Source organism: Aplysia californica, unplaced genomic scaffold (assembly GCF_000002075.1).
Source record: "Aplysia californica isolate F4 #8 unplaced genomic scaffold, AplCal3.0 scaffold00079, whole genome shotgun sequence".
NCBI lineage: Eukaryota > Metazoa > Mollusca > Gastropoda > Aplysiida > Aplysiidae > Aplysia > Aplysia californica.
Window position 1 is genome coordinate 1,706,097 of NW_004797349.1, and position 18,853 is coordinate 1,724,949.

Here is an 18,853-nt window from a genome sequence, read left to right on the forward strand (position 1 = left end):
TTGTTCAGTGCCTGTATTTATCTACACAAAACCTTGTGTTTACTATAACGAACGCTCGGATTCAACAAGATTTTAGGTCAGGCCCGGCGACCTCGTTGAATCCGAGTTCCACTGTATTTTGTTTCTTTATTTTTTTAAAGTGTTTACAGAACTACATTTACAAAGTAGCAAAATGCACATGGAAAGGCCTACCATTTGTTGTTTTTTCACAAATAAATTATGGTCAGGAAATGTTGCTGAACTTGTTTTGAGAACAAAACTTATCTCTTTACAATATTACATGTACCTAACAGTACTTGCAGCAGTAACCTTACAAATTACAACCCCATTGATACAACTTGGAAGGTTAAGGAGGCAGGCTGCTTTGATTCTCTTTGTCAAGACTAACATGGGCTGAAGGAGATGAAGTATCCCATAAGTTTTAGCAAGTCTTACAGCACTTGCAACACAATTGGTGAATTATATCACAACAAAGTTTGAACTCTAGTGAGACCAGAATTTAACTCTTATTTACTGGATAGTTTGCTCTCTGACTCTGTTCAAGGGATCATTGTGCTTGCAAGAAAGTGTTTAGAACTCAAAGGCAAGCAGAAAAATAACAAAACAAATGAATTTCAAAAGACACACTTTGTATTAAATTGTATTTTCAGACAATGAAAAAAATGCATGATGACAATTTTTACATACCGTACATGAACATGTAAAATCCCAAGCCAAAAAGTACAGTCAACAGGAGACATAAAGACAGTGAGCGTAACACTTGATGATCATTTTCCAACACATGACACGCCCAAATACACACCATACTTATGGAAACATTCATTAAATTCATTTACCACTGAAAAAAACAACCAATCACACGGACCTGATAGTCATAGCTTTGTCCTGATTCTGTCATTTTGTTTTATTTAGTAGAGGTTTTACGGCGCTCCCAACTGCATAAGGTCATACGAGCGCCAAGGGGTGGATGTCAACAGAAGCCCGTACAGGGAATCGGGCTTACTCTGCTCACCTCTCGAGCTTCAGCAGCACAAAGTCTGCTTCGACTATCAATGCACCCCGTAAATAGGTCACAAGAGTATAACAAACATACAAAAGAAATAGAGGAAATGACGATAGTAAGGATTAGGAAAGAAAAAGCAGCAGTTCCCTGTTGCAGTTCAGGCACTGTTATGAGCATGACAATATGACATTGTCGAATCAGCCCAATTACAATAACAATTCTACTGTGCATAAGAACATGGTTAATGCCTCTTCTCCCCCCCCCCAGGGAATGGCCTTAAGACACTTCAGTCAGTGGCACCGCCCCGGTGAGATATTGTCATTTGTACTTCTGCTGAAATCATTGGTGCAAGAATACCTGGATTACTCTTCTGGATAGAAATTCATTGTTTGAGTACGGTTTCCTTTGTAACACAATCTAGGTATAATGCAGGTTAGACCCAGAAGTGTATTTGATTCTTCTGTCTTAAAGATACAGTGGGTGTTGTATTCAACGAGGTCACCTTCAACGAGAAGTCGGCTCCAACGAGGAAATCCTTAATCCCCGATTTTTTCCTCTATATCTCTTTGTAAATGTATGTCAGCTCCAACGAGGTTGCAAACAGACCGAAGTCGCTTTCAACGAGGTTGCGATAACCAAATAAAGGCAATTAGCTGCCCCAAAAGCGAATAATTTTTCTCCTTTCTCTACATCTCACGAGAAGCACAAGGCCAATCCTCGATTCCAAACAGATTGTATTGCTAGGTCTTGTGTGCCTCCATTATATGGGCCCCAAAGCCAAGAGGGTGGATGAGGGTTAGCCTACGGTAGGGATGGGAGGGGGTGGGTGAGAACGCGATGCGGGCTGTGTGAAACTGAGTGAACTCAGGATGGGTAGGTCTAGATTGAGACCATTTTTTTTTCAATTTTCTTTTCTTCATCTGATCAGAAAATCCAAGTTCCCGCCTTTACTTTATGTAGATCTAAGCCTAGACGTGAGAGGGTATGTTTCCACACGTGAAGTGTTCCGGAAAAAAATATATTTAAAAATTCAGAAAAGAGGGCCAGAACACAGCTCAAACACGCATACACTGATGCTGTTTGAGATTTTCGTCATCAGGGGGAACAACTGTTTTAATTACTGGTATTGGTACATCGTGTAATATAATAACGTGTCTCTTTTCATTTCTTTAGCCTTTGTCACGTTCAACGAGAGGTCGGATCCAACGAGTACAACAAGCCGGTCCCGGCAACCTCGTTGAATGCCACACCCACTGTTGTTGACTTTCACTCCATCCACCTCCCTAACTTTCATACTTTCTTTTCTTTTTAATGGTATTTTTTTCTTTCACTTTTTGTGCAAAGTAATATGTTAAAAGTACAGAATGAAGCACTGTCATAAAACAAGTGTGTGAGGAACACAGAGATTACGAGGGGCTCTCGTGGCCTAGAGGTTAAGGTGTTGGCCTCTCATTCAAAGGTCCCGGGTAGCCACCTAAAAATTTCTTCTCCTAAATTGTCTCCTTTCACCTCCTTTCCTGCTCTCTAGCAATGTTCTGTTGTCTGCTTTCATTTCCACTTTCTGCCCCCACCCCCTCATCTCCTTTGCCCCCTCCACTGGGCTCCTGACTCTTTCTGCAGCCTTTCTACTGTTACTCCTTGGCTCTCCTTACTGCTGTCTTTCTGCCACACCCCTGATCTTCTGGTAGGAAAGATCTACACCTAGTCTTCTTGGACAAGGGCGAAAAATCTCGGAGGGCCCGTGTGCAAGTTGCGCACGTTAAAGATCCCTTGGTGGTCTAAAATCGATAAGAGTAGACTTCCGCCGCCACCTGGGCAAAATTCAAAATTTCCTACCAACTGAAAATATTAGGTGTGTCCCGCGCGCTCATATGACCTTATGCAGTTGCGAGCGCCGTAAAACACTTTACAAAAACAAAAATAAACAAAGAGATTACGAGATATGAATGTACTGACAAATGAATAGGTGGACCGAAAAGAAAAGAAAAAGACACACAGAAATCAAGGCAGGGTAGAGGATACACTGTATATTGGTGGGCAAAGACTATTCATACTGGTGTCATTGATAAAGACAATTTCACTCACAAATGGGTGAAAACTGGAAGAAAAAAATACTTCTGGTAAGAACTTTGGCTAATTTTGAAATATATTTGACCTCTGATGACATTTTTCTTTCTCGCTCTTTCCCCAACACATATACTGGTATCGATGCATTCCCAGGCATGCATGTGAGGTAACACACCCAAAAAAATTTTACCACTGAAAAGATAAAAATATGTAACTAACCAATAACTTTGCCATGATAGATATCCTCTTTCATTTTCATGCACACAAAAATACTGAGACTGAGAATCACTGTCAGTGTCTGGATAAAAAGAAAAGCCATCTTACACTGAACTCCAATTTGAACAACTTCAAACTGCATCATCCTGCTTCGTGCCCAATGTGCAATTTTCCATGGGCTAGGGCACATCCTTGGTTCAGTGGGTATCACTGAGCTCTGGAGCAGACAGTCCTAGTCTAAATTCCAAAAGAAATGTTCTTAAACTGGGTTGTCTGGGGAGCCGCATGGCACTGTCCTATCAGAGAGATGTTTATTTCAGAGACCCTGCCTCATACCCTTCCTTGCAGTGCTGAATGGGAAGCTATACCCATACACCTAATACAACTATCAATTACAGCAGGCCATCAACTTCACAGCGGAAAACGAAGAGCTGAAAAAAAGCACTTTCCTCTACCACCAAGCAACCAGCTGTTACTCTTATAGGGCACAAGAACACAACAGAAAAGATGAGCATATTCCACATTTAAAAAAAGAAAGGTTGAAAACTTAACTAATAACAGCATTTGGAATGATAACAATAACAATAATTACTACCTTCTCACTATTTATGGGTGCAAGATAGACAAAGTAAAACCTCAAGAACTCACAAGCCTGATCAAAAACAAGTGCAAATATCCCATTCAATAAAGGAATTATTAACTTGACATACAAGAAATAAAGTCAACACCATTTCAAATTTCCAGAAAACAGACACGCCAAGGCATTACACTCTTTTCATCAGAAAGTGAACAGGATTTCTTTCATTTACTGTAGCCTACCCATTGCTACCTAGCTAGTTTTAGCCAGGCGAAAACTGCACTCTGATCAATTTGAGACAGTTTTTAAATTCATTGCCAATGATCCAATTACAATGGGAGAAAGAGACTGTGACAGTACTAAGCATGATTTTATTTATTTGTTTTAGTAGACGTTTTACGGCGCTCGCAACTGCATAAGGTCATGTGAGCGCCAGAAGATTAGAGGTGTTACAAGAGAGTAACAAACATAAAAAAGAAGAAGGGTAGATAAGGACGATAGATGTTTGATAAGAAAGAAGAAGCAGACCACACCAGAGCACCCGCCAAGCATGATTAAGATCTTTTATACGCTCACTTTGTTTCTATAATTGATTTAAATAAAAACAATTTTCAAACTTCTCAACGATTCAAATATTCTGGAAAAGATCTATGGACAATACACAAAAAAAACTACATTAAAAGGTTATGGATACCACTCCTAAAAACCAAAAATCACCTCATATTATGCATGAAACTGCTTCTTGCAGCACATTTTTGTCGGAAGAATGAGTAAGCTATCATAATCAATCCTTACACTGTACTCTGGCTGTTCAGTCATACTGAAATGATTTAGTATATATCTCGTCCCACTGATAATTGGGATGAGGGTTCCACACCAACATTACCATCTAGATATAGTTCAGGACCAGAAAACAGAGAGTTTAACATTATTTGATGAATGGCAGAATGATGGTAGAACATTGGCGCATTAAGTCAAATATATGATACGTAAATTCAACCAAAGAGTGCTCTACGATCAAAGTATCATAGGTAAACGGACCCGTCATAGGGCCCAATGTATCCCACGCCTATGAGAATAACATCCACGAGAGTCCACACACCAAGACCACCAAAACTCAGCAGCTTGCCAATTCCTTCTTTCCACAGCCCAAGGTAGAAGCGATCGGCACCAAAGCCCCCGAGAAATATACTGTAAGAGAAAAACAAACAAGAAAAACTAAACATTTACTTCATCAAATAGATATATGACAAATTTTTCTTCAAAAAGAGACTAATAGAAAATGAACAGATCTTTCTATTGGTACTTTTTTTAGCCGGTATTTTACATATTTCGTGTAAAAAATTATCTTCAAAAACTGTGACGGTTTTTTAAATGCTTTCTATTTAAACGCCAAAGGCCAAGAATATTCCATGAGAAAGCTCTTTTAGAGCTCTACAGTTCTCCGCCAATGAAAAGACGGTATTTAATCATCAATCTTTCCGCCAAGCATTTGAATGCACGCGTGTCAATTTTTTAACCGGCCGACCACGCATTCCGACAGTGAGGGGCTTCGTTTTCCACGGTGATTCTCCAGCTCCTAATAATCAGGCGTATAAACAACTTCATTGTGATGAAGAAAAACTGAACTTTTACTAAGTGTACAGCATTTGGGGTTTTATAGCGAAAGAGCAAAGAAACAGCGATCTGAATTTACCCCATTTCACCGATACCACGCGCTCGGAAGGCTGTGTTACGCTACCTATATAAAGACCATTATTGCCATTACAGAGATGGGTGGCATCAAGGAAGCAACACATTCCTGGGGGGGGAGAGAGAGAGAGAGAGAGAGAGAGAGAGAGAGAGAGAGAGAGAGAGAGAGAGACAGAGAGAGAGAGAGAGAGAGAGAGAGAGAGATAGAAGTGGATAAAGTAAAATCACAAATAACAACAGTTGATAGGTGAGACACACCTGAAAGGGAAAGACAAAGAAGGAAAGCAGCAAAAAAGCAAATGAACGCCTTTCTAAGAGAGGAGCATACCTATTTAAGACTCACCTCTCTTGCTTAAAAATTGGATCTTTTTGACAAGACTGTTTATCTGATCTTCATAAAAGTCGAGATTGAACTTTACAAAGCTTTCTTCGTTAGAACCTTTCCCTCACGTTTGTACCTCTCTGATGCGCAGGTTTTCCTTTTTTAGCTATATGTACAGTGTGCTCTCTGTTAATGAGATAATAAAGAAATTAATATTTCACTCCTATTTTAACCCAATTCACCCTGTGTTGCCGCTGCAGTGAACTTGTGTCCACCTGGCTTGCCTCGAGCCGGGGGGAAAAAATCGGTCTGAGCTCGACAAACTAACCTTAGACACACATTGTGCCCACACTATTTAAGGTATCAATATGAAATTTCGCTTAGATTTTATTTAAAATGTTCTTTTTAATATTATTAGAGAAAAATTTAAAGGACAGAGCAGAGAAAGCAACATATTCTTCGTCCGACTGCGACTCATCGGCACTCGATTTTCCCATAGCAACTTATAGTAGATCTATGGTCTAGATCTAGCATTTCGTCAAAGTTTTCAATGCACTAAAATCAATCCGACGATCGCTTTGTTTTTCTAGATTTACGTCTGCTTTCACTTTCTTTGCTGTTTATGCCTAAAATAAAACTAAAAACATGGTTCATGTATTTAACAAACACAAAAAAGGTGTATCACTGTTGTTTTTTGTGGCTGTTTTTTCTTCTTCTCGTCCATGAAGATTTCAGTGCTCGCTTTCTTGCCACGATTTGAGGTGACAAAATAACAAAAGTAACTTGAACTTGGCGAAAACTGGATCAAAACAAGCTAGCAAACATTTTTATAAGCTACAAGCGACCTTATATTTATAATATAAACTGAGAAAAGTGGTTTGGACTCGATTTTGTGGACTGGTATTTTGATACGACTGTTGTCGTAGTTCGGTGGACAGAAGCACGCAGCAGCTACAGAAATACTCGTAGCTCGGGTGCAATGGGTTAAATGAAAGTCTATGAAGCAGAAAGTGATGGCTTTGCTGCCAACTTTTCAAAACCAAAAAAGCAGACTCAGCCCGCAAAAGAGACAGGTGGAGAGTCTTCGGCAGTCTGTACTCAATACCTGGATGAAAGAGGAGAATGATGCCATGTTTCTCTTGATCATTTTCCCATAAATTACAACCAATGGTGAAGCAATCACAAAAGAATAAAGCTGAAGAAAGTAAATTTGGCATGTCCTTTCAAGGCAAGGGCAATTAATAATTTTGGCATTTTTCTCATAATAAAGTGTGGATACTTTACCTCAAAAGCATTGCTGTAGACCATTTGTAGCCTTGAGACCAATTACATGGAAACTGTTTATGAAAACACCTTCGCCCTGGGGGATTGAGAAAATTTTAAAATTATATTTCTACATTGTCACTTTTGGGATCACAGCGGGAGTTACAAGAAGTTCTCACATGTCACAATTCTTTTTTATGCACTGGAGAGCAAACTAACTTACTAAGCTGACCCAGTTTGGATTGAAATTGCTTCCTTAAACATTTTCTTCTACAAAAAATGACACTTAAGTCAAATTAAGTATTAATGTTTTGGACCTGCTACTTTTTAAAGATTGAAGAGTGCCATTGAACCAAAGTCGAAACCTTTAGATATATTTTGTTCAAAACAAGATATTTTAAAACTAATTGTTAACTTGCAAATACTTTCAATAAAAAAACAATTTTTCAACAAAGAAGGAAAGTATAAATAGCAGTGTCATGTTCATATATCTGAGAGAAGATTAATTTATAAAATGTATGCCTGAAAAGTTGCAAAAAACATAATATCTGCAAACACTGCTATTTGATATTTAAAACTACAAGTATAGCCCTCCCCTTCCACAAAAATAAAGATAAAAAATTTCCGAATATCTCTCCATAAGGTATCAATCAATGATCATTTATGTTATACTGAACATATTTTTGGTGAGACAACATATATCTACTATCTAATTTTACACACACTGGGCTCCTTGAATGTAGACTATGTATAATTGCCTTGTTTCATGTAATAGACTGACTTGCTATATGCATCGTGCGGCTATAAAGAATATGGGTCAGACTTGGTCACATCTGAGCAATAGCAAGAATGTCTTATCAACTCAAAATGACGTTATTCCTTCTCCTTTTAAAATTATCTATCGATAATGAAGTATAAATATTGACATTTCAACCCAGGAGAATCAGTACAATTCTATGAGAAAGAACAGTACCAAGGCACAGTGTTTCTGGTCGTGCCCAGCATGTGCTGATGAACTGTGGATGAGCTGGATAATATTTTTGAGGCTTGTTCAACGCACAGGTCGTAGACTGGTTGCACACAACTTCTGACTCTGGCAGCTGGTAGCAGTAACGGCATTCATATTCTCTTTCAAATGTTTGGTCTCCCTGAGAAGAACAAAATGGAAGGACTGTTACTTTACCCATAATGTGTGAAAAGGCATTCAAGGATCATTCGTTTATTATTCGGACCTGCAAAAAACAATATCAACTTGCTTCAAATTTTTCTAAAGACTGCCCCTTATAAATCAGATGCTTACAACCATTCAAAATAAAAGCTAACCAACAAACATATGAAGAGTCATGTATGAGGACCAATGTGAGAATACAGCTATGGAAAAAGACAAAAATTCACTGAACATTTGAATATATAAAAATTGTTCTTACTATTACTTTCTCATACCTCTCCGTTTAAGGTAAGAAAATTAAATCAGTTCCAAAGATGAGTACAGTGAAAAAAAACCCAACTGGCTAAGATGAACGGTTGAAATTCATGAGAATCATTGAAGTACGAACAAAAAGACATATCATGTTTTCTGAATATGAAATTGAGGGCTCAAGTACAAGTTGAAGAAAAAAAGGTGAACGAAAAGAAAACACAAGTAAAAATAAATAATAATAATATATAACATTTATAGAGCGCATTTCCAAAAAAAGTAGCTCAATGCGCTTTACATTGGAATACCCATTTTTCAAAAACCTTTCTTACTACTTCCTTTCTTCTCAAGCAATATACATTAATGCACACACACACACACACACACACACACACACACACACACACACACACACACAGACTATTTTCATCCAGACATAGGAAAAGAACAAATATAATGAAAGATAACGTTAAAAGCTTATGAAGGATAGGCCTGTAGGAACAGAAAATGTTAAGATGTCTTTTGAAGCTATCAAGTGTTCTTATTTGTCTTAGTTTCATGGGTAATCTGTTCCACATAAATGGACCAAGATATGAGAAAGATCTCTCTCCATATGATTTGTATGATTTTACAGGTGTCACAAGTAGGGTGTTATCGTTCGATGATCTTAGGTTTCTCCCTGGTTTATATATACTGATAAGTTCTTGTAGATAAAAAGGAGCAGTTTTATTTACACATTTGAAACACATGACGCAGATTTTAAATATTATTCGTTCTTTTACAGGGAGCCAATGCAGTTCTTTTAATAATGGAGTGACATGGTCTCGTTTTTTAGATCTTGTTATCAGTCTAGCGGCATTGTTTTGAATTACTTGTAAACGATTCAAATATTTGTTGTTCAGACCTGCTAGGAGTGAGTTACAATAGTCTAATCTAGATAGGATAAGAGATGTTACCAGTGTTTTTGTGGTCTCTTCGCTTAAGTACTTTCGAACTAGGCCTATCCTTCTCAGCTGAAAATAAAGGGATTTGGACAGAGATCCTACAAACGAGCCCATTGATAAGTGGTGGTCAATATATACACCGAGATTCCTGACAACTTCTTTACTAGATGTCATATGCCCATATAAATCAAAGTTGACACTTTCCAGATCTTTATTTAATCGTGGATTTTTTATAAGAATGATGTCTGTCTTTTCTTCGTTTAGTTTCAATTTGTTTACTGTCATCCACTTTTTGATTTCATAAAAACATTGTTTAGTGATGGAAATCATGTTTGGTAGATCTTGAATGGTGCCATTAACATACATTTGGGAATCATCGGCATAAAAATGATAATTCATCTCACCACATATTGTATATATGCATAGGGTTAGATTCTAGAAGAACCGTCTGAGAAGCAAGAAAGGCAAGTGCCCCCCCCCCCTCTCCTCTCTCTCTCTCTCTCTCCTCTCTCTCTCTCTCTCTCCTCTCTCTCTCCCTCTCCCTCTCCCTCTCTCTCTCTCTCTCTCCCTCTCTCTCTCCAAAGTTTTTTTGAAAAACACATGTTTGCAGCATAGATGATGATGCGCAAGTAGGCTCCTGGTACAGAATTTCGGGATGTAGATGTAGGCTACGGGTTTCGCAAGGGAAAGTTGGAAGCATTCTCGGCACCCATCCGGTAGTTTTGACACCTTAATCGGAATCGCGGTAGAACAGGTCCAAAATCGGAAACTAGATCTAGATCTACCGAAAAAAAAATTGTATTTTAGCTAACAGGCCTAGATAGACCTCTGCGGTAAGAGCCGATGTCTTCCACATGTCGTGAAAACGAGTGTAGATTTTTTTTCCACGACAAGTATCGGCTGCCATATATATTATCAATATCAACAAAATAGCTTGTACCTCATCTTTTAAAAGATCAATCTCAACTTCTCAAGCCAAGCGAAAGGAGCTCACCCCATAATAAACAGCCCTCACTAATCCTCTCTGACTAAAATTTAAAGGCCTCAGAAATATTTTGCTTATAATGCCAACTTATGAAAACAGAAATTCACTCCTCAACTTTAAGTTGACAACTTACTGAACAATTCACATTCTGCTTTGGCTTGCATTTGGCCATCTGTTTTGTTCCATAATGGCATGTTGAGTTGAAGACACAGTCAAGGCAATAACCCCCGAGGTCTTTGCACTCTTTGCTGCTGGAACAGGCCTCAGAGATATCAGCTGCACAGTCTGCTGCTTGTGGTTCTTCCACTTCTTCCTTGCTGCTGTTACTGTTGGATGGCTGAGGATCTGCTGTGCTTGTGGACATGTCTGTGACACTGGCAGCATTCACATCACCAAGTGTCGATGATCCTGAACCTGAAGTATAATTAGCAGTACATATATATGTGTACATGTATCATATCGAGGTCCGCAAAATAGATTATAAAAGACCCTCTTCCCCCCCAAAAAAAATTATTATGAGGTAACAATAGAGGAAGGATCAACATTTTGTGAAAAACAATGATTAAACCAATGGATCTTAATTTAGGCATCTGCCACTCCCTCTCAAATTACAGACAAAAATCATACTGGACACTGCCCGTACTCAGTTGGAACTTCATTAACTCGCTTTTGAGCATACAATTTACGGCTTGAATCTCGATTTAATATATTCTATTCTAGTGTACCAGAAAAATTAATTCCATCTTTTTGGACAATAAACATCCCTTGTTCCCTCAAATAAAAATATCGGTCAGAAGTAAAAGACCTGGCTTCTGATCTGTAACAAAGAAAGATACAGAAGGTGATTCTTACCATCATCCATCAAACTTCTTCCATCTTAATCATCTTGTTATATATAAGTATTCATATGATGACCTTAGAGCATACATCAGAATACCATTGCGTTACAATCAGAATACACTGAGTATGTACAGAGGAAACCATATATAACAGGGGTGGTGGGACCAAAGAAAAAGTGCTGTTATATCAGAAATGCAAGGAAAGTAAGCATTTGTGGACTAATCCAACTGTATTTATTCATGGGTAGTTTCCCATGGCCTGCGCATGACATTACGCGTGCATGTAGCTAGGCTTAGGGCTAGATTGAAGTCTGCAGCACACCGCAGCCCTCTCTCGCTTCACCCTCTGCCTGTGCTTGCAGTGGTGTGGTTTGCGGGGGCTTGCTCCATCACTGCGTTACTCTCTCTTTCTTTCTCTCTTCTTACACATTGTTAACGAGCCTTTGTCCTTGCTATAACCAATTGGGCTCCGATGAGGCTCTGTTACTGCTAATAACTTTTAATAGAGACCTGTTATATATGGTTTCCACTGTATCTAGCTTAACATTATTATTGTTTCAAATTTATATTATATTACCATTTATTTATATTAAGCATGAGACTGTAAGCCTGTTTGTGAGTGCAAGCATACCGCGTGTGTATGCATCTTTGAGTGAGTGCGTGTGTATGTCTATGAGAGTGTGCGTGTGTGTGTATGTGTGTACGTGGTGAAACACCAAAGCAATGGGCCAAGATCTTGACAATAAAGATGTATATATGTTATCTTATACAGTCCATGCTGGCTTTAAGCACGGTCATCGGGAGAAAGCATAAGCGTGCTTAATGCCGAAGCGTGCTTGAGTGCGAAGTGCCAAGTAGACATAATCCAGAGATTTTCATGTATGTAAGTAGGCCTATAGTGGTCCCGCAAAAGTGTGCACTCTTTTTACCCGCCATGGTAGTTTTCATTTTTTTGTTAGTTTTGTTTTGTGGTCTAATGGGAAATGAAAACTTAATTTAGACGGCCAGCCACTATACAGCACACTAGGCCTACACACTGCCTGTGCGTACCACTGCCCGGTGTGCCACATTCATACCACAGCCTTCATCCCCCCCAAAGCCTTTGATCCTACCTCCCACGTGATACCAAATCAGGATTATCGGATAGCAAGGGGCAATAAGGTGAAATCGCAGCCTGCCTCCTTTTCTCGTTTCCCCAACTCTCTTAGTAGTTTTCTTTGTCTGTGCGAAGCTTTGCCCTAGGCTAGATCCTATGTCCACGCGTGCGGCTGTGTGCATCTCTCTGCCTTCCTCTCCGCGCATGTGTGTGTTTCCATCACATGCGTTCTTTGTGTTTCTCTTAACACACTCACTGCTGTGGTGTAGACTGTGTTCATACTTCGATGGGTCATCATGAAAGTATTGACTGTCTTGTAAATGAAGCGTGCCCGAAACCGAAGTTACCGTGCTTAAAGGCGAGTAATTTATATGGCAAAATTTCGGTAAGAGTAGGTACCGCAAACTGGCCGTGCGCCCCCGTGGCGCACTGTCACGGAGACCAAAACCTATATTTTTACCCTCCCAAAACACCAGGTGATCATGCATACACACAGACACTTGATATATCAGAAGAAAGAGGAGCCTTTCCTCTTTTTATTGGTATTATTTATTTGAATCAACGATTCGTTTGAAAGCAAAATCTTTCGGGATAAAAGACAACACTATCGGGGTTTTCACCACTGCGGCCGCGCATTTCGAGTATTGATTTTTAGAGTGACCTCGGTTGAACAGGAACGGGGAGCGTACGGTATTAAATACTGCAATCTGATTCATCGATATTTCAAGATGAGAAGACGCTCTTTCCGGTGATATATTTCTAAAGACTGTTCTTAAAGAATTAATAGAAGAGATTTGCGTGTGAAAACTTTCGGTGCTGTTTTTTTTATAGAACCAGTGATCGGACTGACTACGGAAATATATCGGCAGAAAGCCCATTCATTCCTCTTCAAGAACAACACAGCCATTATACGCAAATAAACACCGAACGCTCCCCGTCTGCTCACAAGCAGGACACCATCGCCCCCGTTTCGTATAAATTCTCTCTCCTTCCCTTCACGGCGCGCAGCCGATAAGCCGGTGGTCGCGAGTGGTGATTTTAACCTCCCTTTGTATTTCTTGCCATTTTGGTCAAAAAGCCATGTTTACATCAATAAATTTCCGTCTTCTGGTTATTTGATAGCCCTGAAAAAAAATTGATAAATTTTATAAGGTGGTGCAGTTCAATATTAAATCAGAGGCCTTTGAAATTTTAGTTTGTGGTACCTAGTAAAAGCCGTTTAGCGTGCTTGAGTCCGAAACGTGCTTTATGCCAGTGTGCTTAAAGCCGGCAAGGACTGTATTTATACTCGTGTATTAAGGTATGTAGGAATCTTTTATTTTTTAAAAACTATTTTCGCCAAAATCTGAGTTAATGCCGTTCCATCAGAGCGCCGACAAAACATATAGACGTCTACGTCATGCTCTCAAATCAGTCATGTTACCTCCTTTCTGCTTCTTTTACTGTGATATTGGGTAAAGGCCGCCAATAGAGGCTCTCCACCTGTCTCTGTTCTTTGCAATCTTCTCTACTTTGAGACAACTGTAAACCATCTCTGTCTGAGATCTTCCTCCAGACCTCGTTCTCAGGTGGACCTCCACCTCCCTCTCTTCTTCCTTCAGGGATTCCATCTTCAGCTTTGCGATGTCAGATTGTGAGCTGGCTTACTAAGAGTGTGCCCCATTCATCACCATCTTTTCTTGATCTCACAGTCTGTTGGCTGTTTGTTTCTCCTCCATTAATTCTATATTTCTGATGGTGTCGAGCCAGTGGATTTTTTTATTTTTCTCAGGCAGGCAACCATTGATGAAGGACTAGTTTGTTTACTAGATCTACTACTTTGTAGCAATGCCAATGAAAAATTTAAATTATCGCTTCAGCCCTTTTTTATTTGGAATCTAAGAAAGAATGTTCAATTCTAAGAATTATGCTTCTTGAATTTTAAGAATCGGTTCATAAATAAAAAAGTTATGGGGTAGTAAAGGTCAGCAAAATATGGATGACCCACATAGGAAAATACTCCTAAAAAGTGGACCACGCAGTAGCAGATTCTGTAAGAAAATCGACGATATCTCGGTAACTAATCGGAGTGACCAATGAACGGGCCCAGAATAGTCATGCGGGGATTTGTAGGTCACATACATTTGCCGCGAGAGTGAGGGGAAAATGGCCGGTCTCCGTGCGAAGCCGCTTTGGATAGGGGGGTAGTCGTGCATTTATGATCGGGTCTAAACAACTACAGTGGAATCCACTTATAACGAGTCCTGAAACAACGAGAAGTCTGTTATTAAGACACTATTCTAAAACCCCGTTTTTTTCCCCTTCTTTATCTTTGTAAATAAAATACTGCTATATAGCGCAATCGGACAAACACGGGAGTCGGTTATACCGTAATATAGCTGCTGCTGTGTACAGCGCATGGCTATTTATTAATTATGTAAAACCTCGCCAGTTGAGAAACTTGTTGGTGATCTAGCGAAACAAAGAATGGGAGAGCCCACGAGTGCCAACAATGAAGGCCTGATTGAATGAGTGGGGAGAGTGTGGCATGCACAGACAAGCAGAACGCATCGTGTGATAGGCCAGCCTAGTCTAGATTATCTAGGTCTACCACGCTTCTCACTTCACCGATGCGGGGATGGAGAGGTCATAGTGCTGTACTGTGATGGACGGAGTGAATGTGTGACGTGGGCGGGGTGCGGTATGTTCCCATTGTGCGCAAGCAGACGGAACGCACCACAGGGTGTGGTGGGGTGGGGTGGGGGACAAAACAGCGGGCGAGTTAGCCTAGAGAACTTTCTTTCTGATCGCCAACGCCGAGCTGTCAATATCGCTAGCGTTTGAGAAAGAAACCTGATTCGACTTTTGATCAAGTAAGGTCATGTTGAACCAAATCATCCTCAGGGGAGATTACAAAAAAAAATAAACCAAAAACCAGACTCATAGATTAGGCCTACTTTACTATTTTCCTTGAATTTATTACTGGGTCCCTTATAACGAGAATCTTGCTATAACGGTCATTTGACACCGGTCCCCTCCCTCTCGTTATAACAGGATTCCACTGTACTTGACACAGAACGTTCAAATTTGAGCACACTATAGAGGATAGATAGATCTATTACCATCTCGGTGTTGAAATTCAAACTCCTTATAGTTTTCGGTGTATACGATACGAAAGTGTTCCCGACATCAAAAGTATAGGTTAATTTATATGTACGAACTTCGACGTCCACATATTATATCATTAGTTTGCCCTATTTTCTGATTGGTTCCCGAGTTTCATTCGGATTGGTTCGGAAATAGAGCAGACCGAGGTTGACAAAGTTAGTCACCTACGCTTCGGCCGGGTCCACAAAATCGCCCGCAAACGGGGACCAAATTTTCGCCGCGTGGGAAAGCCCGATTGGTATTGCAATACTTTGTAGGTTTCCATGTTTCAGAATATACAACAACATAATTTTTCCATCTAATGAAAATCCTCATTTTTTTGGTCCCAAATCATGTGCTTCCTAATCTCCAGATAGACTGCGACTCCGTTAAATCACAAAGCAAAAGTAATGTTACATGAATGTCATATATTACAATTACAATATAGATCTAGATATAATATAGTCTAGATCTAGATCTAGATTTAGATCTATATGGTCATAATGAGGATATCTTGAAAAAAGTTACTTACTCCCATCAATATTGGTTGATACCACAGGAGAATGAAAAACTGCAACGATGAGACTGATGGCTGAAAGAAGGTGCCATGACCACACCACCTTTTTTGCCAAAGAGAGACTGAGAACACTTCTGGTTTCAGAGGACAGAGCCATGTTCGGCTGTGTTTCCGGTGATGTTTTTCAGATCCTCGCCTCTTGAGTCTTGAATACCTACCGACTTAGCCTAAGTTTACTTGGTTATTTAACTTGTAACACGATACACAGACACCCTTTTCTCCTTTTATGATGCAGTCACTGCAACTGACGCGGTGACTAGGGCTGTGTGTTAGGCTACTGTGATGGTCGCCGAGGCCGAGCTACCATAGCAGTTCAGTAGGCCTAAAACTACCTACCTAGGACCTAGAGATCTAGGCTTAGATTAGACACTAGATCTAAATCTAGATATAGATCTAGATCTAGATCTAGATCTCTTGGTGCTTTTTACAATACGGTTAAACAGCACTTTCATTCGTCAAAAGGAATAGGTCCAGCATCGCAAGATTGTCAATTGCGGATAAATAGAACTCCTCTAAAATCTAGATCATAGCCTAGTCTAGTCTTGAGACTTGAGGTGGAAGTGAAAAGTCACGTAAAAGTGAAAACAATTTTTTTCAGCCAAGGGAGACAAGGCTCAACTTTTGTGCTTTCTTTTGCTTCACTCTTCAAGGCGAGACTTCCGCTTCTTTTTTCCCGTAGAAGTCGAATACAAAGTATTCGCAAGACCCTCGGTTGAATTTTTGCAATGATAGTACCACAGAATTCTACACTTAGAGTAGTGTAGAATTCTGTGGATAGTACATAACAAGATGGGCCACTTCTCTCTTTGAGCCAATTAAAAAAGTGTCCTCAAAATTTGGTGGCGCCCTCTTCACAAAAGCGCACTCTTTGCGAACAGAGTTACCCTACTTGAGTTTTTAAAAATCAAAGTGAAACTAGCATGTTTTGGGATAAATTTCGGAAGAACGCTTTTTTAAAATGGTTACGCTGACAAAAAACCTTTTCCGGAGGAAAGGGTGATGGTTTTCTTCGTTTAATTTGACTTTAGAATGAAAGGCGAGAGGTCATTAAAATTTAAAAAAACCTAAAACTACGCACTGAACGTACCCGAACTGCTGATGAACAGCAGTCGATCTGCGCACGCAAGGAGGTGCTATTCCTATTCTTCTTCTGGAAAAACGAAAGAGAGCTTCAAAACAGACTGCAGCGCCATCTGAAGCAAAGAGCATACTTCCTGCGGACACTTTTTTGGCTGAGTGAACCATCTTGTTATGTACTATCATTGATTTTTGTAAAAAAAAAGTATTTCCTCTCCTTCGTGGGAATGAGCATTGTCACAAAATTTCACAACATTATCACTGATACTTACATGCTCTTTAACTCATTGCTTCAGCTGTCCCCAAAGACGTGACCTAAAAGAAGTAGGCCCTAATACATGTCTACATTTTGCCCCTTTTATAGTCTTAGCCTACGTAGCCTAGGCTATTTAGAAGGGGGTGAAAAGACAATAAATATGTTTCACAGGTAGACTTATCAGTTCCGACCTCTGTTCCGCCTCATTTTAGATTTAAGTTTTATTTTCTACTTGGCTATCGGTAGTTTAACTCGCCAACTTACTCTCTCTCTCTCTCTTATGAGCGAATGCTTGAGCAATTTATTATTATTTTAAAAAATCAAAATACCAACTTCTTGTTTTAAAGTGCCGATTCTTCGACAGCAAGGAATTCAGCTATTGAAAGATTGTAGGCATAACCCTATTTGCGGCTGTACACATAGTCGAACCTCGTTAACTATAGCCTACCCCCCTCCCCCTCAATCCCATTTATAACGCTAGTCCCGTTTAACGCCAGGTTTTGCCAATGTACAATCTATAATCATAGTCGTTGTACAGTCCTTATTATACTAATATAAATGTGCCCCGCCATACCGCCAATTAAATTACCCCAGTGCGTACAGGTAGGGTTAATTGTTTTAATTTTCTTTTTTACCTCCTGATTTTATCTCTATTTCTTTGTATTTGGGGCTTTTACGGACAAGACGAATTACGGAAATCTCGAACACTTATTTCCAATCCCCCGACGAATTCGAGTTACCCATGTTTGACAGTAACTAGATCTAGTGTAACTTGATGTTGTGCCTTCCATTCCAACCAGGCAATCATTCCGAGCAGCTGAAGAATTTCTGAGTGATAGGCCCTACTTGTACAACCCCAATGCTTTAAAAAAAAATGCTGCAGCAGCAGAATAGCCTGGAAACCACCCCTTATGCGGAATTTCACTTTCAAAGTACAGTGTATTTTAAAAACATAATAAATGCACAGACAGATGCATCACTTTGCTTGAAACAAAAAGTTTCAGTTAAACTGTTTAGGGCTTTATGTAGTTGGTGTATCTTAACACGTACACAGAGAAATTGATGGGACCCGGATATCTTTCAATTCTATACCAATTTTGCTATGAATGAATTTCAGGTACCAGAGTTCGTGGTGTCACTGTCACACGCAGGAGACCAGAGTTTGATTCCCTAATGGGAATAATTTTTTATAGAGTATCTTGGTCTTTCTGCTGGGATGTTGTATTCCTCTTATCCTGGGTTGGCTCTCACAAGCAGGGTTGGAAGCCCAACTCATAAATCATTCAAATTGTGTCGATTGGGCGTAGAACACACGCATAAAAAAATCAGGCAATATCAAGTGAGATCAAAACAAAGTTGGAAAACTGGGTCAATTTTTTTAAAAAATTGGGGGGGG

The 18,853-nt window shown here is 39.6% G+C and overlaps 1 protein-coding gene across 1 annotated transcript; it reads right to left on the reverse strand.

The window, feature by feature from the left end:
- Window positions 1–4,313: 4,313 nt before the first annotated feature.
- Window positions 4,314–16,927, reverse strand: LOC101856641 (TM2 domain-containing protein 3). The gene is made up of 5 exons (XM_005094320.3): window positions 16,080–16,927; window positions 10,620–10,900; window positions 8,114–8,288; window positions 7,162–7,237; window positions 4,314–5,054 (listed from the first exon to the last, which is right to left on the reverse strand). Exons 1-5 carry the CDS (start codon window positions 16,219–16,221, stop codon window positions 4,889–4,891), a joined length of 840 nt encoding a protein of 279 aa, XP_005094377.1. The 5' UTR covers window positions 16,222–16,927; the 3' UTR covers window positions 4,314–4,888.
- Window positions 16,928–18,853: the final 1,926 nt, after the last annotated feature.